The sequence below is a fragment of the Onychomys torridus genome, chromosome 6 (genome assembly GCF_903995425.1).
Source record: "Onychomys torridus chromosome 6, mOncTor1.1, whole genome shotgun sequence".
Classification (NCBI taxonomy): domain Eukaryota; kingdom Metazoa; phylum Chordata; class Mammalia; order Rodentia; family Cricetidae; genus Onychomys; species Onychomys torridus.
In genome coordinates, this window is record NC_050448.1 from 66,178,999 (window position 1) to 66,198,455 (window position 19,457).

Genomic DNA, 19,457 nt, shown 5'->3' on the forward strand with positions numbered 1-19,457 from the left:
TGTCCTCACAATTACCCATGCTTGGAAAGTGTGTGCCATGCACTAGTTGTATGTGGAGGTCTAGGGTGAGTTCACTGTGAAACACAAGCTAGGGAGGGGGGTGACTCGGGAAGTTGGACTATGCAGAGAAGCAATACAAGTCAGCAATATAAGGACTGAAGCACTTCTGGAACCCGACTGTCAGTGGGCAGGCCTACACCTAAGCATTCTTATTGCAGCAGCTAGGAAAATGGCAGCCCCACAAAGAAGAAAATGTTTGATCTCCGCGTGAACAGCTTTATTCTAAGGAAGCACCCCATTTTTGGCTGTTCCAACAATGGGGCATCTGGAATGCATGACAGTAGAAAAATCAGTCCTAAGAGCATGAACACATCATTCCTCTTCATCTTCCTCAGCCATGCCCAAGGCCCGGGTGCTTGGGGCCCGAGCAGGGGTTGCCCGCTGGATAGAAACAATGCCACTGAGCAAGGCATAGCCCACCATGGCTGCCAGCCCTGCCAGCACAGACAGAATCTGGTTCCGGCGCCGGTAGGGCTCCTCCTCGGTCTCAGGGGCTGCTGGTGTCTGGCGTGGAGGTGGCACCTCAGCTAAGGGGCAAGGAAGGACAAAGTGGGCAAGGGAGGCAGACCCCAGCCCTTGGACCCCAGCCCATCCTCCCCATTGCTGCTTACCTCCATCCCGGGGAAAGTAGAGGTTAAGGATGTGGGTACTGTAGACACAGAGGTTGTGCAGCCCGTGAAGGTGGGCCTGCAGCTTCCCACTGGGCAGCTTTGCCTGCAGCAGCAGGGCCAAATGGCTGAAGACAAAGGCATCCAGGGAGGCAGGGCTGGGGAGACAGAAAAGGGTGGGGTGGAAGTGGACAGCTGTGCAGAGGGGTCAGCATGGAGCGGGAGGAAAAGTCGCCTTTGGTGGAGTAGGCTCTGGGCAGCAAGGGGTCACCAGGGGAAGGGCAGGACACCTAGCTCTGGATTTGGTAAGGGGAGTTTTCCCCAGGTGGCGCCAGCCTGGCCCTGAATGAAGCGCTCTCTATCCCAGGGCTGCATAAAGGACACATTGAGTGGCCTACAGCCCAACAGTCTCCTCCTGTGCCTGGCTGCTCTCCCATCCCACCCTCCTGTACCACCAAGGAGCTTCTAGCCCCACACACAGCCCCCGGCACCAGAGTCAGTGTCTGTCCCAAGAACTTGTTCACACCCCAGCTCAGGCTCTGACACCCGAGCCTGTATTTTCTTTAAACATCCATCTGTTCCCCTTGGAGTTAGACTCACGCATCGCCAAAGAAGAACTTCTGAGAGCCCAGACGTTGAGAGAGAAGGGTTAGGCACTCCCGAGCCTCTTGATAGAGCTGTGGGGAAGGACACAAGGAGTGTGTTTGGGGGGGCTCCGACATGCCGTATCGTGGACACTCTTATTCTTAGCCATCATCTTGGGGCTCATCTCTTGTTCCAATGCTACCTCCTTCTCTAGTTCTTCCTCGTTCTCTGGTTTGTGCTCGCCACACAGCAGCTGCAGCCGCTCCATGTACTGCCGCTGCATGCGGCCTGGGAGGAAGAAGTTGAGGGGAAAGGGCAGAGCCTCTGCATACCACTTCCGGGTTACTTCCACATAGTTCTTGGCATCTATCCAAAAAGTATGTATCTGGATCGGGCAGAGAGAAAGGAAGAGAAACTCTGAGCCCGTGCGCCTGCCTATCCAGGTGGGGCTCTAAGTCCCATGTTGCTCTGAGGCATGTCTCTGCCCCCTTTCTCAGAGGCTGTGAATGCGAGGCTGGGCGTACTCACTAGCACGGGGAGTAGTTTCTCCTCCAACAGAGACATGAAGGCTAGGGTATCCGCTCCTTGCCGAGCTGACAGATCATAGTCGGCATTATATTTCTGTGGAAGACATGTTCATGAGGTGATACTGAAGGACTGCAGGGGCACTTCCTCAGTAGGGCAGAGATGGTACCTTCCCCCCCCCCCCGCTACCCTCCAGCACTAGCTAGCCTCTGAGCACAGTGGAGGTAGAACAGGGAGCTTTTCCTCCTGAGGCCTCCTTGCCTCAGCCCAGCCAGTAGCCTGTTGCTGTTGGCAGAAAGCCTGGGCTTTGGAGCCCACTGGCTGTCAAGGTCCTGCACCCACCGGGGGGAGGAAAGAAGGCCTGGCCGCAAAGTGGGAGCAGCTCCCAGAGTTTCCACGGAAAGCTGGCAGTGTGCCCACTGACAGCCACTTTCTAACGGTAACTTCCAGACACCACAGAGCCGGCAAAGTGGAGCTCAAGGCGGGCTGGGCCTCAGCCCATGACTCAGAAACTAGGGGGCACCATCCTTACCCGCCTTGAACCCAGGAAATGTATGCCCAGTCACCCCCACCTCGTCTCTCATGAGCGAGCTCCTGGCTCTTCCTTCTGCTTCACTTCAAAGCCTCTGTGCCATCACTGCACATGTGTCCCAGCAGGATGCCCATCTCTTAGTGTGGCCTACCTTTCCAGGCCTCCGTCTGTTCCTTAGGGCCTCCCTCCATGTACCAAGAAAGCTTTGTCCCCACATAACCTCTGGAACATGATTCTTAAACTTCCCTGAACCTCAGTTTCTCCTTTATGGGATGAGATATTAATCTTTTTCTCTCGATGTGGCTGGCTGGCAATAATTTAGGAAAAAACACTTGGGAAACTATAAAGGCTGTGTTTATATGCAAGGAATCAAGGCAGTAACCCCGGTCTTGCCAGGAACTTTGGCTTTGATCTGGATTCTATTTCTGCAGGCCTCTAAGCTTCCATTACTCTCCCAGCTCCCTGGAAAGTAGGGATGAGAAAAAGGATCCCATTTCTGACTGTGTGTTCCCTCATGGGACAAGACCACGGATCCCAGACCTCTTAAAGCATGCTGACTGAGCCCCCTAGTTTTACAAGTCAAGAGTTTTGGTGATGAGATGGTTCAGCAGGTAAATGTACATACTATCAAGCTTGATGACATGAGTCCCATCCCAAGAGCCCATATAGTGGAGGGACAGGATTTATTCCAGCAAGCCGTCCTCTGACCTCCCCAAGTATGCCACGGCATGTGTGCACATCCACCCCACACACAAGATAAGTAAATGTTTAAAAACATAAACAAGTTTATTGTCTTTTTTGTTTATTTGTTTTGAGACAGAGTTTCTCTGTGTAGCTCTGGCTGTCCTGCAGCTTGATCTGTAGACCAGGCTGGCCTCAAACTCACAGAGCTCTACCTGTCTCTGCCTCCCGAGTGCTGGGATTAAAGGTGTGCACCACCACGGCCCTGAAAGTTTATTGCTCTGAAAAGTTAATACAGTCAATGTCAGAAGAACAGAACTAAGGCCTCCCAGTCTCTTGTAATTCTCTTTCAAATTACAGCCTAGCACTGAGCTTTGTTCCCCCTGAATCCTCTAGCCAGCATAACTTGCCCCTGAAATAAGATATAATCCTTAGGGATCTGGAGAGATGGCTCAGAGGTTAAGAGCATTTACTGCTCTTCCAGAGGTCCTGAGTTCAATTCCAAGCAACCACATGGTGAGTCACAACCATCTGTAATGAGATCTGGCGCCCTCTTCTGGCCTGCAGACATACATGCAGGCAGGACATTGTATACATAATAAATAAATAGCCCGGCGGTGATGGCGCATGCCTGTAATCCCAGCACTCGGGAGGCAGAGGCAGGTGGATCTCTGTGAGTTCAAGGCCAGCCTGGTCTACAGAGCTAGTTCAGGTCAGGCTCCAAAGCTACAGAGAAACCCTGTCTTGAAAAAAACCAAAATAAATAATAAATAAACAAATAAATTTTTTTTAAAAAAGATACAATCCTTAGAAATCCCTTCTTTCCTTCCTCTCTCCCTCCCCTGACCCTTCTCTTCCTTTCACAGGCTCTTACTATCTAGCCCTGGTTGGCCTGGAACTCATTGTATATATATTCGGGCTGACCCTCAATGCACAGAGATTTGCCTGCCTGTCTTCCAAGTGCTGGGATTAAAGGTGTTCACTGCCACACCTGACTTTTTTCTCTTTTTGAGACAAGGTCTCATGTATCCCAGGTTGCTCTCAAACACATTATATAGCCAAGGATGATTTTAAATTTCTGATCCCGCCATGGTGCTGGCGCATGCCTTTAATCCCAGCACTCTGGAGGCAGAGCCAGGCAGATCTCTGTGAGATCTACAGAGCGAGATCCAGGACAGGCACCAAAACTACACAGAGAAACCCTGTCTTGAAATAACAAAATATTTCTGATCATCCTGCCTCTGCCAACTGCTGGGATTATATGCATGTACTTCCATGCCTATTTTTATAGACGTTTTTCCGGTTCCACTTGTCAGGGCCTCCCCAAAGCCGACTGCTACTCTCTATTCTTCTCCATTCTCTATGCGTCATCAGCCTCTCTTTCTCTCCCTCCCTGCCCAGCATTCAGAAGAAACTGGATTTGTCCGTCTGCCCAGTCCCCTAGGTTTAATATCTGGCCAATAGTTTACGACGGTGACACTGCCTTCTTCATAATGCTCCTTGGTGCTCTGGGTCACCCTCATCTTGCTTGCCCTGTGTGTGGTGTTCAGTAAACACTGCACTGAATGGACTGGATTTCCCTCCTTGTCAGGACCCTTTCAGGCCACCTACCTCTTTACGAAGATGGGTGATGATCTTGTGGGGTGATGAGATGACCTCTCCACTACTGGTTCGAAGGGCAGGCAGAGTTCCTGATATTGAGAAAGAAGTATGTCACAGGCTCCTAGCTTGCCCATCACGCTTATTTGTACCCCATTCCTGCCTCCTGCTCCCCCCTTTCTTTCAGGGACACTGTATACCTGAAGGACTCTGCCAAGGATTGCTGATCTTGTGTACCTTCAGTGGAGCACCTGTAAATCTGGTATAGGTCTGCAGGGAAGGAAGCAGAAGGTAGAGAGGCCAGGGCATGGCTTCACAACGAACATTATGTGCCACGCGCTACCCTTAGCACTTTTACACCGAGAGGAGAGGTGGAAGGAGGGAGCATTCCCATTTTCAAATGGACTCAGAAATGCAGGAAGTGTTCACTGTCCATAGGCACAATTACAGTTAGGGCAATCTACCCCCCTTCTGCCATCTACATGGTAAACCTATTCTTAAAAGCCTTTCCTAATATCCCTCCTCCTGGAAGTGCTGACTTACTTTGGCAGTCTCTGTTCCTACTTCTACATCATACTCCTGAGCCTTTTATTATCTGCTGACGTGTTTGCCTTTCTGTAAACAACTTCGATACGGGGGCGGGGGGGGGGGGCGGGCTCAAAATCTTACTGCAAGGCAATGTTTGACATCTGTAAGAAGCATGACACATGCTTTTATAATCCCGAAGAGGTCGAGAAGTGAAGCAAGTCTGTCTAGTTCCAAAGCTTTTCCTACAGTCCGGCTGTGGGCTGTCTGGTCTACGAAAACTAGACTCAAAACACTCCTAGTGAAAAAGAGGGTGAAGGGGGCTGGGGGCAGAAAGGCCAAGTCTGGGACCGCTGAGACTGTCCACAAGGGATTACCAAGGTCACACGGCCATTAAATGGATAAGCAAGGTCTAAAACCCATCTTCTGAAACCCTGATCGGGCCAACTTCCAGTGCTACACGCAATCTATCCTAGGAAATCATAGCTGAAGTCGCCGAGCCCATGTCGGCCTTCGACTGCCTCAGTTTCCCTCAATTCGCTCGTGCTTGCGCTCCCGGCAAAGCGCGGGCCCCCTCCCCGGGCCTCCAGGGCGTAGCAGAGGACGTCGGCATCCTCTCTCACCAGCACGGCCAGACTGTCCAGGTCCACCGACGGGAGCCCCCAGCCCCCTGCCCAGCAGAAGAGCTCCATGGGCGCCGCCATCTTGCACGCTGTCTGACCCGGAAGCACCTCCCCACAAGTGTCCGCCTTCCCTGGCCGGGAACCGCCCCCGGCCGCTGTCTCTTTGGCCCCGGGGGGCTGGGGTTTGGGGGAGGCCCCGGGGGAGGCGCTGTTTTTCGCGGCCTCCGAGGCCGCGGCGCTGCCGGAGGTGGGGCCTCGGACCTCGGAGGCGCGCGGCCGCGGGCTCATCCTGAGGCGGCCCGGGCCAGGGTGCAGGGCTGCCATCCAGGCGCGCCTGGGAGAGTCGCGGCGCCAGTGCCGAGCGCAGCCGCGAGCCGCCGCGGACGCCGAGGGCTTGGGAGACGGGCATCTGGTGCGGCTGGTCTGGCGCTGGGGGCACTTGTCAAACTTCACGTGGCCTCGGCAGCCCCGGGCCCCCTCGGGTCTCTGCCCCGAGCGGACGCTGCGGGGGGGTCCCCCGAGCCGCATGCTTTCCACTGCGCGTTATGTTTGGAGCGGACCTCGCGCGGCCTGTCGCCATGGAAACAAAACAGGGGCGGTGGCGGCGCCCGAGCGGAGGCCCGGCTGGGGCCCGAGTGGGGGCAGGGGAGGCGCGGCTGGCGGGCTGCTGCCTTGGCAAGGAGAAGTCCTGGTTCATCCCGAAGCTCCCCTCCGGTTCATCCCGGACAGGGCCTTCCCGGCACGGTCACCCAGGGTCCACCAACCCCCATCCCCGCCGCTGCCCTCTGGTTTTCTGCACCAGCCTCTCTCTGGGGGTGTTTTCCTGATTTCCTCATTTCGACCTCACTGACCCGTTCCCGACGGACGCTGCCAGACTTCCATTTCTCCCAAGAATTAGAGAAAATGGAGGAACGGGCCCGTGTCAGGGACCCAACACACCGCCAAAAAAAGTATTGGCTGTGCCACAGCAATAAGCCTCATGTCGTGGGCGTCCTCTGGTACTGCAGCAAGCTCGTTTCGGCCAAGTCCCTTGCTATCTATCCCTTTCCGTCAACTGCCTAGAAGCCCACGGCAGGGGTTCCTGCCTTCTCCGAGCGGGGCTTCCAGACAACAGTAGCATTTGGGAGCGCTTTAAGTTGCAAGCCCCCAAGAACCAGATGTCAGCGTAAAGGGGGGCATCCAGGAGAGAGGACAGTTATGGAGGAGCAGGAGGCAAGGGAGGCTCCAGGACTCCCAGTGCCCCTGGTTCCTGGAGCTGGTGATGCCTCAGAGGTGATTGGCAGCTCTTTGTTTCAGCCCCCCCTTACCCGCCTGCTGCCCCCCCCCAGCTCGCTCCTCAGTCCCTCCGCCCCCCTCCCGCTCCTGCTCGCCGCCCAGTCTTTCCCTCCCAGTCGCCCGCCTGCCAGGGGTAGTGAACCGGCCAAGCGGCATGGAGAAGCCGGAACTTTGGGGGGCCCTGGCTCTTCTCCTCTGCTCTTACGCATGGGCCAGTCAGGACCTTCAGGGTAAGCCTGCATCCATCCTCTCTGACATCTCTTTGTCTCCTCTCTTTTGCCCCCAGCCAAATAGCAGACCACATGTGGGTCTGAGGAGGGAGGGAGGAGTCCTGAAATTGGGTTGGAGAGAAAAGTTACACTCGGAAGAGTGAAGAGTTGGTGATAAGGTGGGAGGGGTGGGCACCAGAGTGGTGGGTGAGTGCAAACTGGCCCCGTGTGAGGCGTTGAGACCAGGATGGACTCAGGATCTGGATGCCAGGACTGCGTGACTAAGTTAGTGTCAGTGCATCAGCAGGACGGTCTGGGGAAGCAGCCTGATGGACGGTGGTTGCACTATGTGGGACCCTGGGCTTGGGCTCCCCTTTATCCTGGCGCTTGGCTACTAAAAGATAGGGTGGGGGTGGGGATTGAGCCGCTTGAGCTCTGCCGGAGGTCTGGTGGTGGGATGGGCCCATGGGTGGTGGAGCAGAGGTAGTTGGAGGAGATGACACAAAGATTCTTTACTGGCTGGAGGGGAAACCACAGATTGGCCAGGACACAGGAGGCAGAGGCAGAGGCTCTGGGTCCTACATTCCCAGGAGAGGTGTGGGGAGGGCGCTAAACAGGGGTGGGAGGGTCAGGGCCCTTTGCGGACATGTGATGAGCCCCTAGGATTCGAGGATCGGCACCAGGGGTGGAAGTGAGCTAAACCCAGCTGTGGAGACAGGCCACCTCTGGTTTCTGAGCTGTGGGCACCAGGTGCCACTCCAGTCTCTGCTCAGCCATGGCTCCCTTGCGCCACCTGGTGGGACATGCGAAGTTTGTGGGGTAACTGGTATTTCTAAGTGGGCTCTAAGCCTATAGGTTCCAAGGCTTTGAAAGCAGCAGGAAGTGCTGGGAGGGAGGAATTGCCCGTTCCCAAAAAGGGTTGAGGTTTTGTTTTTATAGATGGGGTCTTGTAGGCTGCTCTGTGTAGCTGAGGCTGGCTGCTGGCTCGAGGCAGTCCTCTCAGCCTCCGCCCGCAGGCACGTACCACCACCCCTAGTGAGTTTTGAGGTGATTTAGGCTGTCTCAAGGCAGGTGGAGGATAAATTGGGATGCCTCACCCTCAAGGGCTCGAGGGAGGGCAGGCCTTCACACTAACTCCCGTCTTTGATTTTGATAATCCCTACCTGGCCAGTAATTGACCTGCTGACTGTGGGCGAGTCCCGGCAGATGGTAGCCGTGGCAGAGAAGATCCGGACAGCTTTACTCACTGCTGGGGACATCTACCTCTTGTCCACATTCCGCCTCCCCCCAAAGCAAGGTGGTGTCCTCTTTGGTGTCTACTCTCGGCAAGACAACACACGATGGCTAGAGGCCTCTGTTGTGGGCAAGAGCAACAAAGGTGACTGACTGGTGGGCACCTCCTGTCCTGAGTCAGTGACCCCTGAGCAGCCTCCCTCATCCCCACTCCCAGATGCCTCTTTATTCTCCTTGACTTCTACTAGGGACACCTGGGACGGAGGTACCCAAACCAGGGTAAGGCCTGGTGTTTGTAGGGATGGATGGCAGGTTGTATGTTGGTACACTCACAGGGAGAGTCAGTCATCTCTGAGTCCCAACAGTAGTAGAGGGACTCAGATTTTTGTTAACGTTCAGTGGGTACAGATTAGATATCACCTTGGGAGAGCATAGTTATCTGAGGCATTGAGAATTAGGTCCTCATCTAAGGCTAGTTTGAAAACATTTATTGTGTACCTGTTACATACAGGGTGTTGAGAAATACATATACAACTTAGGGGTTAGCTTTAAGAGATGTGGTATCAGCCAAGTGTTGGTGGTGCGTGCTTTTAATTCTGGCACTCAGGAGGCAGAAGGAGGTGGATCTCTGTGAGTTCAAGGCCAGCCTGATCTACAAAGCAAGTTCCAGGACAGCCAGTGCTACAGAGAAACCCTGTCTCAAGGAGAAAGAAAGAGGACAGGGGGAGAGAGAGAGGGAGAGAGAGAGAGAGAGATCTAGCTGAGTTGTGGTGGCACATGCCTTTAGTTCTAGCACTCAGGAGGCAGAGGCAGGTTAGATCTCTGAGTTCAAGGCCAGCCTGGGTTAAAGAGTGAATTCCAGGGCTACACAAAGAAACCCTGTCTCCAAAAACCAAACAAAACAGAGACAGATGGCCAGCGGGTGGGGGAGGTGGTACCTAGAAATGATCCAAGTCAATTGGGACATGGGATTTGGGCTGGCGCCCACACTGACCTCCACTCCTGGGCAGTACTGGTGCGGTACCAGCGGGAAGATGGCAAAGTCCATGCAGTGAACCTACAGCAAGCAGGCCTGGCTGATGGGCGCACACACACGGCTCTCCTGCGGCTCCGAGGACCGTCTCGACCCAGCCCTGGCCTGCAGCTGTATGTGGACTGTAAACCGGGTGACCAACATGCTGGCCTCCCAGCACTGGCCCCAATTCCTCCAGCGGAGGTCAGTGGCCTGGAGATTAGAACTGGACAGAAGGCTTATCTGAGGATGCAGGTGAGAGGGCGGAGCCTCTGGTCTGGGGAAGATGGTTTGTAACGAGGAGCTGCTAGACACCCCCTCCCTACTTGCTGACCCTTAGGGCTTTGTGGAGTCGATGAAAATGATTATAGGTGGATCCATGGCTCGGGTAGGAGCCCTGAGTGAATGTCCATTCCAAGGAGATGAGTCCATTCACAGTGCAGGTAACAGTTGGCTCCTACTCTCTCACCCTCTGCCCACATAATACCCATTCCTTTATCTTGCCCATTCCTGAGGCTTTTGACCCTGTAACTCCAAATTCTTCACCCCCGACTCCATGGCCTCATGTGGAGGTGGTGTGCGTCAGAAAAATAAGAGCAGCCAGCAGGACCAGGACTCTGAGGAGCTCTGGGGTGGAGGAGTAACATGACAGTGGAGATGCTTTCTCAAGGGGTTGGTAGTCCTCTTGGCCTGTCACCTACCAGTGGGCAGCACCTCCAGCCAAGGCCTCTCACCCTGCTCTCTGACAAGGATGCTCAGAGGCTCTTACCCAAGCAAACACCCACTTCTCCCAGAGACTTCAAAGGGTTCTTCAAGTGGCAGCTTGGGAAAGGGGCTGGAAATGGAATGTACTAGGGCCCTGGCCCTGCTTTGGATGGCCTCTCACTTGGCATCCTCCTGGTATGACCAAGCCTGGGATCCAAGATGGGTTTTTTGGTTTTGTTTTGTTTTTGGAGACAGGGTTTCTCTGTGTAGTTTTGCGCCTTTCCTGGAACTCACTTGGTAGCCCAGGCTGGCCTCGAACTCACAGAGATCCGCCTGGCTCTGCCTCCCGGCAAGACGGGGTTTTTGACTCCCTTGGAGGCGATACCTAGATGGCCTTTAGCCCAGTGGAAAGGGCTGTGCTCGCTGAGTATAGGGCCGTGGAAAGAGTGCTTGTCTCCTGAGGTTTCGGTCCCGTCCCTACCCCAGACCCTACCCCCCCTTCCTCAGCAGCCCCACCTGACTGCTATCTCTTCTCCTCTAGTGACCACTGCTCTGCAATCCATTTTAGGTGAGTGAGCCGAGGCCAGGGTGGTCCTCTGTCATGGGTGGGGTTTAAAGGTGTGGTGTGGATTTTGGGGGTAAAAACTGGGCCCAGAGAGGGCCCAGAGTGGCTTCCCAGTTCTGAGTCTCTCCATACCCTGGACCTTGACAGGGGAGCAGACCAAGGCACTGGTCACCCAGCTCACCCTCTTCAACCAGATCCTAATGGAGCTGCGGGATGACATCCGAGACCAGGTTTGGGAGGGCCAGCCGAGGAAGCTACTGATTCTGGGGTGGGTGGCAGGTGCGGAGAGCTGACTACTACTCATTCACCAGGTGAAGGAAATGTCCCTCATCCGGAACACCATCATGGAGTGTCAGGTGTGCGGTGAGTGGGAGAGTGGAGGGGGGCTCCAGACGGCACCGCTCCGCTCCCCGGTCTGTGGCTTCTCCTTCCTGGCGGTCTGAGTAGGGACCCTAGAGGGTGGCTCTGACTGTGTCCACCTCCCAGGTTTCCACGAGCAGCGTGCCCACTGCAGCCCTAACCCCTGCTTCAGAGGTGTGGACTGCATGGAAGTGTACGAGTACCCAGGCTACCGCTGCGGGCCCTGCCCCCCTGGCCTGCAGGGCAACGGCACCCACTGTGACGACATCAACGAGGTGAGGAGTGGAGGGGCCCTCGGGGTACAAAAAGTTGGGTGAAAATCGTGCAGAGGCACAGGGGTTTAGGGGAGGCCCGAGACCAGCCAAGCCAGGCCGGGGGAAGAGGGCATAGGCTAGACTGGAGGAGGACACAGCCAAGGAGCTGCTGGAGAGGTAGGGACGTTTGAGATGGCCAGCCAGGGGAAAAGGAGCACCATGAGGTTGGGCTGGGAGAGCTGCAGAAGGGACGGATACCAGGAGCAATGCTCTAGGATCACACGCGGTTGCCTCACTTTCCCTGGAAGATGTCTGACTTCTGCCTTCTCTTTTGGTCCCCAGTGTGCTCACTCCGATCCCTGTTTCCCGGGCTCCAGCTGCATCAACACCATGCCTGGCTTCCACTGTGAGGCCTGTCCTCGAGGGTACAAGGGCACCCGAGTGTCTGGTGTGGGCATCGACTATGCTCGGGCCAGTAAACAGGTCAGATTGTGTAGCCTGTGTGGCTTTGTGATCCATGAGATGAGGCTGTCCCACATCAGCTCTGGCTTTGGGCCTGTATACGCCAATTTAGACCCACGAAGCCCATCGTCCTGACGCCTGCATCTGTGAGACCTGCCTCAACTCTGTCCTTTTAGGTCTGCCATGACATTGATGAATGTAATGATGGTAACAATGGAGGCTGTGACCCAAATTCCATCTGCACCAACACGGTGGTGAGCTGAACGCCCTGCCCTGCCCATGACTGGGGAAGGGGAACCGTGTAACCCTCCTCTTCACATTTCCTGTTTCTTCCTGCTCTGCTTGGACCCTACTCCAGTGTTCCCATGAACCTGGCAGAGATTTCCAGGGTCTGCCTTTTACTAGATGTGGCCTTTAGCAAATTGTTTAATCTTTCTGAACCTCGGCTTTCTCTGAAAAGTGGGGCTGTTATCTACCTTGAAAGAGAACCTAAAGGAGATATATATATATATATATATATACCTGATGTGGTTCTAAGTGCCTGTCTTATACTCCACAGATAGAATGAGGTTAATCCAGGGCTCATGGTGAGTTCATCCTTTCTTCCTAACTCTACCTCCCTACTCTTAGGGGTCATTCAAATGTGGTCCCTGCCGCCTGGGTTTCCTGGGAAACCAGAGTCAGGGCTGCCTCCCAGCAAGGACCTGCCACAGCCCAGCCCACAGCCCTTGCCATGTCCACGCTCACTGTCTCTTTGAACGCAATGGTGCAGTGTCTTGCCAGGTAATGTAGACCTAGAGCAGGAGAAATGTGTCATCTAGTGAAAATCGACAGGGACTGACCCGAATGCCTTCACAGGAAAAAGAGAGAAGCCTGTGCCCGGGAACTTACCAGTGGAGAGAACAGAGCCCCGGGCAGGGAGAGGGCAGGGCACAGCGCTGCCAAGCCAGACTGCTAACGCCTACTGTATGCTTCTCCCTAGTGTAACGTGGGCTGGGCAGGGAACGGGAACGTGTGTGGGCCTGACACAGACATCGATGGTTATCCGGACCAGGCGCTTCCCTGCATGGATAACAACAAACACTGCAAGCAGGTGCAGGGTCAAAGGCTAGCTGGAGGGGGGCTGGGGGTGGCGCAGGCTGGCCCACCCCAGAACTCACCCACCCTTTCCTCCCTCTGAACCCCAGGACAATTGCCTTTTGACACCCAACTCCGGGCAAGAAGATGCTGACAATGATGGTGTAGGGGACCAGTGTGATGATGATGCCGATGGGGATGGTGTCAAGAATGTCGAGGTATGGGGGATGGCGAGATAGCTCAGTGGTTAGAGCACTTGTTGCTCCTGCAGAAGACCCGGGATCAGTTCCCAGCACCGCCACGATGGCTCACAACCATCTGTAGCTCCAAATCCACGTCTGGCCTCCAGAGGCACTGCACGAATGTGATGCACACACATGTATTCAGACAAAACACCCACACACAGAAAATAAAAATGAGACCCTGCCCCTCGAAACCAAACAAGGCCAGTGTGATGGCTCAGCAGGTAAACGCACTTGCCACCAAGCCTGGTGACCCGAGTTTAATCCCCGGAACCCACGTAGTGGGAAGAGAGAATTTATGGCTACAAGTTGTCCTGACTTCCATAGGCACAGGGGCACTTGTGCACCCACAGACACACACTAAATAAACAAGTACACGTAAGAGAAAAGGAAGAGGTGAAGAGAAAATGAAGTAGGAACCAGCCAGGCATGGCAGCACACGCCTTTAATCCCAGTACTTAAGAGGTGGAGGCAGGCGGGCACCTGTGAGTTCAAGGCCAGTCTGATCTACATAAATGAGTTCCGGGCCAATAAAGGCTACACAGTGAGGCCTTGTCTCAAAACACACTAGCAACAGAACAACCAAAACAACAACAACAACCTCTCAAGTCAAAGGATGCCCGGCCTCTCTCAGTCCTGTGCTCTCTCCATGTTATAGTCTCGGGTGCTGAATCCCATTCTCCTGTCTCTGCTTGGCCCTGGGCAATAAATTCCCCAGGAAAGTCTCTACAACGTGAATTGTGGAGCCCTGTACCTGGTGTCTAGATAAGATGGACCATATGGAGGTTGGGTGGGTGGGACAGAGACAGGGATTTCTGACCCTTCTCCTCCTCCCCTTTGCCCAGGACAACTGCCGACTGTTCCCCAACAAGGACCAGCAGAATTCAGACACAGACTCATTTGGTGATGCCTGCGACAACTGTCCCAATGTCCCCAACAATGACCAGAAGGACACAGATGGCAATGGAGAAGGAGATGCCTGTGACAACGACGTGGATGGGGATGGTGCAGGCCTGGGGCCGCGGGGATGGCTGGGAGATGTATAGGGATGAGGCGAGGAGGTTGGAAGTCAGTGGCAGCGGGGGAAGTAGGCTTGGAGACACGGGGCTAAGAACATGAGGTGGTTGGACAAGACGTAAGCAAGCCACACGAGCACAAGCAGAGAAGAGCGCAGTGTAGTTCCTAACCGCCTCGTCTCTCTATCCGCTAGGCATCCCCAATGGACTGGACAATTGCCCTAAAGTACCCAACCCACTGCAGACAGACCGGGATGAAGACGGAGTGGGAGATGCCTGTGACAGCTGCCCTGAGATGAGCAATCCTACCCAGGTACAGGGGAATGTTGGGGGTGGGGGGGGTTAGGGGAATGTGGGGGGGTTGGGGGAGTTGGTGGGTGAGGCCTTTAAATAAGAGGTGAGAGCGCCCTCTCCAGAGTTATCAGGAGATGGTGAGATCAGACCCCTCTCTCAGACAGATGCAGACAGCGACCTGGTGGGGGATGTCTGCGACACCAATGAAGACAGGTAGGGTCTGGGCCAAGAGACCCAAAGTCTCCTCTACCATGTAGCCTTAATTCACTGCCCCCACTTAGCAGGAGGTCATTCTCACAGTCTACCCTCCACTCCTATCTCTGGATTTTCATCTCATCTGGATGGTGGCCAGGGGACCAGGCAGGCCCCAGAATGCCCACAGAAGATAAGGAAAGGATGGAACCTACATTTTCAGCTGGTATTTGTTGCCTTTTCTTCTGAGCAGCGACGGAGATGGGCATCAGGACACCAAGGACAACTGTCCCCAGCTGCCAAACAGCTCTCAGCTGGACTCAGACAACGACGGCCTGGGAGATGAGTGTGACGGGGATGACGACAATGATGGCGTCCCAGACTATGTGCCGCCTGGGCCTGATAACTGTCGCCTGGTACCCAACCCTAACCAGAAAGACTCAGATGGTAAGGCTGGGGTCCCAGAGACGGTTAAACTGAAGGGAGGGATGGGAGGGTGGGGAGGGGTCAGGAATGGAAAATCCCACTGGTGACAGTGGGCAGGGCCTGAGTACCTAGCCTCACCCCCACCACCCCCAACTCCCCCAGGCAACGGTGTTGGGGACGTGTGTGAGGATGACTTTGACAGAGATGCAGTGGCTGACCCTCTGGATGTGTGTCCGGAAAGTGCAGAAGTTACCCTCACAGATTTCCGGGCCTATCAGACTGTGGTTCTGGATCCTGAGGGTGATGCTCAGATTGATCCAAACTGGGTAGTGCTCAATCAGGTATGCAGGGCAGTGGGCTGGGCAGGTGCTGTCAGACCAGACCACCTATTGGTGTCTGGGTGGCATTGTGCACCTGGATCAGGGCTTTTTTTTCCCTCTTTCTTTCCTTAACAACCCCAGGGCATGGAAATTGTTCAGACTATGAACAGTGACCCAGGTCTTGCAGTTGGTATGTAAGGGACACCCAACCCAGTAATTTCCAAAGGGAAGGCTCCTAGAGGGGGTAGAGAAAGAACCAGGGGTGGGGGGGCCTTACAGCAAGACTCTGGCCCTACATACAGTAGGCATCTCTGCCCCCACCATGGACTACCACCATGGACTACCAAGTAGCTTTAAATGGCCCTAACATTTATCCCACTGCCACCCCAGGATACACAGCCTTCAATGGTGTGGACTTTGAAGGCACTTTCCATGTGAACACCGTCACTGACGATGACTACGCAGGCTTCCTCTTCAGTTACCAGGACAGTGGCCGCTTCTACGTGGTCATGTGGAAGCAGACAGAGCAGACCTACTGGCAGGCCACACCATTCCGCGCAGTGGCCCAGCCGGGGCTGCAGCTCAAGGTATCCCAGCTTCCCCGTTTCCCCAACCCACTGACTTTGCCGAAGCTGTTCCTGGCCAGCCTTAGGGGCCCCACTGCCCGACGAGGAAATTTCTTCCCCAGTCATCTGTCTGGACATCAGGTGTATGGGATTCCAGAGAATTCTCCGGATCCCTTTAACTCCCTTCCTCACCATCTTTTGTCTCCCTTCACCCTGGTCCTGTGGTTGACAACACTATCTTTGTCAATAACTCCCAGGCAGTGACATCAATATCTGGCCCGGGTGAGCACCTCCGAAATGCTCTGTGGCATACCGGCCACACCCCTGATCAGGTACGACTGCTGTGGACTGATCCAAGAAATGTGGGTTGGCGTGACAAGACATCTTATAGATGGCAGCTACTCCACCGGCCCCAAGTTGGCTACATTCGGTATGGAAAGGGTTTGAGCCCTGGGGGAGGGCGTGGGGCGAGACTCGACCTCCTTCCTCTGCCCTCTTGCTAGCAGGGACTCAGTAACTGACCTTCCCCCTGCTGAATGTCTTGGTGCCATGGGTAGGGTTCGAAGAGAGTTCCTTCCACTTCCCATCTCAGCACAGAGGTGGTGGTAGGCACACCGTTCCTTCACACCAAATTTCTAATCCCCTCTAAATCCAGGTGTTGAGCCAGATGCCTTTCAGTTCTCTGGGAGCTTCTAGGCCCCAGTCAGTCTGTGGAAGAGCGCGGTGCTTCCAGCCCCTTAAGCGTGCTGAACTTGCTCAGCAGCAGCTGACTTTGGAAAGGCACCATGGCTCACAGAGGAGCAGACTGAGGCCCGCAGTTTACAGGCCTCTCTGGCATTTTGTTCACAACTCTGATCTCTCCCTCCTACAAGGGTTCCTAGTTGGTGGGAATGACCTGAGAAGGGAAGGGAGAGGGGTCTGCTTAGGAGCTGGACTTCCTGAGGCCAAGAGCCTGGGGGCTGAGTTGGTTTCTCTTTAAGGTAGCTAGAGCGGTGGGGCGCCAGGGCAGAGGATAAAGGGGGGTGTGGACTGGAGCCTGGGAAGCGGGTGACTTCACCCCCAGCCCTTTGTGCTCATTGTCATAGCAACCCAATCCTTGCTAGGAATGTGCTGGTGCTTTGAGATGCAAAAGGGGCTGGACAAAGAGCTAGGGGCCCAAGGCCTGAGAAAAAGCACCCCTCCCTCCCTCCCCTCAGCTGCCCTCCCCTCCCTCAGGACTAGTGTGCACAGGGTGGGGGGAGCACACCAAACCCCAGGACATGGTGGCACCAGGCCCACTGGCATCTTAGCACCAACGATACCTCTATCCTGGACAGGGTGAAGCTCTATGAGGGTCCCCAGCTAGTGGCGGATTCTGGGGTGATTATCGACACGTCCATGCGAGGGGGGCGCCTCGGTGTATTCTGCTTCTCCCAAGAAAACATCATTTGGTCCAATCTCCAGTATCGATGCAATGGTGAGGCTTTAGACCGAGAGCAGCTTGACCCGTGCCCTGGGAAACCCTCATCCTCTGACGTGACTTATTTCCCCTCTTCAGACACAGTGCCTGAGGACTTTGAGCCGTTCCGGAGACAACTGCTCCAAGGAAGGGTGTGAGGAGGCGCCACCGGATTCAGAATCCTGATTGGAGACCTTTGACCTTGGGCTCTGTTCTGGAGACCCTGGGGTCGAACCTACAGCCCCCTCAGCCTAACAGATGGTTCTCTGGTACCCATCAGGGAGCTCAGCCCCAGACGGGTAGTGACCCCATTGTGCAGGGGTTGGGGGACTTTCAAGGGGTATCACTCAGGCACTAACCCGGGGAGAGACATCAGCACTTGCCATAAAGTTTCAGTTATTTTCTAAGTCAGTGCAATTACTTATTTTAGACCTTTTCTGGGACAGAAAGGAACCTGAGTGGTAAGAGAGGTCGGGAGCTGTAGGGTAGAGAGCTAGGGAGAGTTTGCCTGAGTTGAAATGTGGGTGGGAAAAATACCAAAAGAAGGACGAGGTTGGAGGATGGCTAACGTCCTTCCAGCCCCAGTTACTCACCATGGCAGCGGCGACACTTCAGTCTAAGCTCCTCAGGGATCGAAAGCCCAGGGCCAGGGCTGCCCCACTCTGGGTGAGGGGTGCCGGGGGGGCCGAGGGGGCCGGAGGCCGGGACGAGTGCAATATTGGTAGGGCAAAGAACAACACTGCACCGCGTCCCGTCCCTCCCGCCCGCCCGGGGCCCCGGAATCCCGCTCCCGACCTCCTGGGCCTCTGGGGCCCAGGGACTGGGGGCGCTCTGGGGAGCTGGGGTCACCTTAGAGGTAGGTACACCAGAGCCTGGGCGCCCGGAAGGGTGAAGAGAGTAGGGGAGCCCCCGTGCCTGGGAAGGCCACTTTCCGACGCTGAAGCAGTGCGCGCGCTTGCTCTTTAAATACTCAGACTGAGAGGCGCGGAGCTATTACCATGGTGACCCGTGTCCCAGCAACCGAATTGAATGGCTGTTGCCTAGCAATCCCAGGAGTTGGGGTTTGGTGCCGCCCACCTAAATACTTGTGGGCAGGCTGACGCAGGGCGTCCCTACTCCGCCCGGAGCCGGTCTCACTAAGTCGCTCAGAGGCGCGACACACGGCGGGAGCGTGGGTTCCACGCCTCCGTTCATGCACCTCCGAAATGGTTCTAAAGTACTAGCTTCCGTTTTGTATTCGCTGGGACTAAGAATTGTTTGTCTGCTGTGGCTGTAACTGCTCCTGCTAGTTTACGCTGCAACCTACCCTGCAGGATCTGGCCTGGTGCCCTCAGTCCACATGCTACTGTGAACCCAAAGCCCTCCCGGTCCCCAGCTATTTCTGCCCTTCAGAATATCTCTCGGTTCTCCCTAAATATACACACATGGGTTTGCCCCGCACCATGTGCCTGTCTGCCCCAAATATCGTTCCTCTCCCAAATACAGCTCTGTGCTCCCAAATTCCATGGTCTCCCCACCTACTCTGCCTCCTAAATACCTAGCTGACTGCACATAACCTGTCCCCTCCCACATTCCGATGTCCTCCTCACACAATTCAATGCCCCCTTCCACGTGCCTTGGGATCCCCCCCCCCCCGTTAGCATCATTCCCCCCCCCACACACACACACCATCCCCAGAAGTCTGAGTGAGTAACCCAAATACTGATCCTTGCTCCTCCACCGCACTGTGCATTCCTTCCTATCTGTCCTAGGTACTGATTCACCAAGGCCCAACCAACTGCCCTAAGATCTCAGTCTCTGCTCTCAAACCTCCCCACCCGGTCTCAACTCCCCTGCCACTCGGCCCGAGTGGGTCGGGAGCCACTAGAGGGCAGGCGTTCCCGGCCAGAAGGACCGGCCAGCCTGCCACTCAAGGTGGAGAGTTGGATAGGAAGGACCTTAGGCTTCAGTGGAGCCCAAGTTTCGTCCTTTTTAAGTGGAAATTTCCCCCCACTGCCTTTCTCGGGAGCAAGCCAAGGAGGGACCCAGGCTGCTGGAAAGTCTGGCAGGGGCGGAGACTGTGGTTTTCAGAGT

General features: G+C 55.2%; 2 protein-coding genes across 3 annotated transcripts; one reads left to right on the top strand and one right to left on the bottom strand.

Annotated features, from left to right (window-relative positions):
- Positions 1–255: 255 nt before the first annotated feature.
- Positions 256–6,641, bottom strand: Mtx1 (metaxin 1). Its single transcript, XM_036191028.1, has 8 exons — positions 5,739–6,641; positions 4,791–4,860; positions 4,603–4,682; positions 1,782–1,874; positions 1,456–1,638; positions 1,269–1,345; positions 672–826; positions 256–587 (listed from the first exon to the last, which is right to left on the bottom strand). The coding sequence occupies exons 1-8, from the start codon at positions 6,264–6,266 to the stop codon at positions 373–375; spliced, it is 1,401 nt and encodes a 466-aa protein (XP_036046921.1). The 5' UTR covers positions 6,267–6,641; the 3' UTR covers positions 256–372.
- Positions 5,873–17,795, top strand: Thbs3 (thrombospondin 3). Of its 2 annotated transcripts, none has more exons than XM_036191024.1 (23): positions 5,873–7,243; positions 8,394–8,600; positions 9,466–9,722; positions 9,808–9,910; positions 10,714–10,740; positions 10,885–10,967; positions 11,049–11,100; positions 11,224–11,372; positions 11,694–11,834; positions 11,990–12,067; positions 12,444–12,596; positions 12,796–12,906; positions 13,001–13,108; positions 13,978–14,137; positions 14,343–14,461; positions 14,603–14,655; positions 14,888–15,081; positions 15,223–15,401; positions 15,522–15,570; positions 15,771–15,967; positions 16,204–16,376; positions 17,263–17,402; positions 17,484–17,795. In XM_036191024.1, exons 1-23 carry the CDS (start codon positions 7,168–7,170, stop codon positions 17,540–17,542), a joined length of 2,868 nt encoding a protein of 955 aa, XP_036046917.1. In that variant the 5' UTR covers positions 5,873–7,167; the 3' UTR covers positions 17,543–17,795. The 2 variants fall into 2 exon arrangements, with proteins under 2 accessions (XP_036046917.1, XP_036046918.1); XM_036191025.1 differs by having other exon boundaries at positions 5,874–7,010; positions 17,484–17,791.
- Positions 17,796–19,457: the final 1,662 nt, after the last annotated feature.

Excerpts from the sequence above, each read along its gene's own strand:
- Mtx1 (XM_036191028.1), bottom strand. The coding sequence starts at position 6,266 with ATGCGGCTCGGGGGACCCCCCCGCAGCGTCCGCTCGGGGCAGAGACCC. Across the intron at positions 1,346-1,455 it reads AGGAAGAACTAGAGAAGGAG|CTCTATCAAGAGGCTCGGGA; the intron begins GTAGCATTGGAA and ends CCTTCCCCACAG. Across the intron at positions 588-671 it reads CTACTTTCCCCGGGATGGAG|CTGAGGTGCCACCTCCACGC; the intron begins GTAAGCAGCAAT and ends CTTGCCCCTTAG.
- Thbs3 (XM_036191024.1), top strand. The coding sequence starts at position 7,168 with ATGGAGAAGCCGGAACTTTGGGGGGCCCTGGCTCTTCTCCTCTGCTCT. Across the intron at positions 12,597-12,795 it reads ATGGTGCAGTGTCTTGCCAG|TGTAACGTGGGCTGGGCAGG; the intron begins GTAATGTAGACC and ends GCTTCTCCCTAG. Across the intron at positions 15,082-15,222 it reads TAACCAGAAAGACTCAGATG|GCAACGGTGTTGGGGACGTG; the intron begins GTAAGGCTGGGG and ends CAACTCCCCCAG.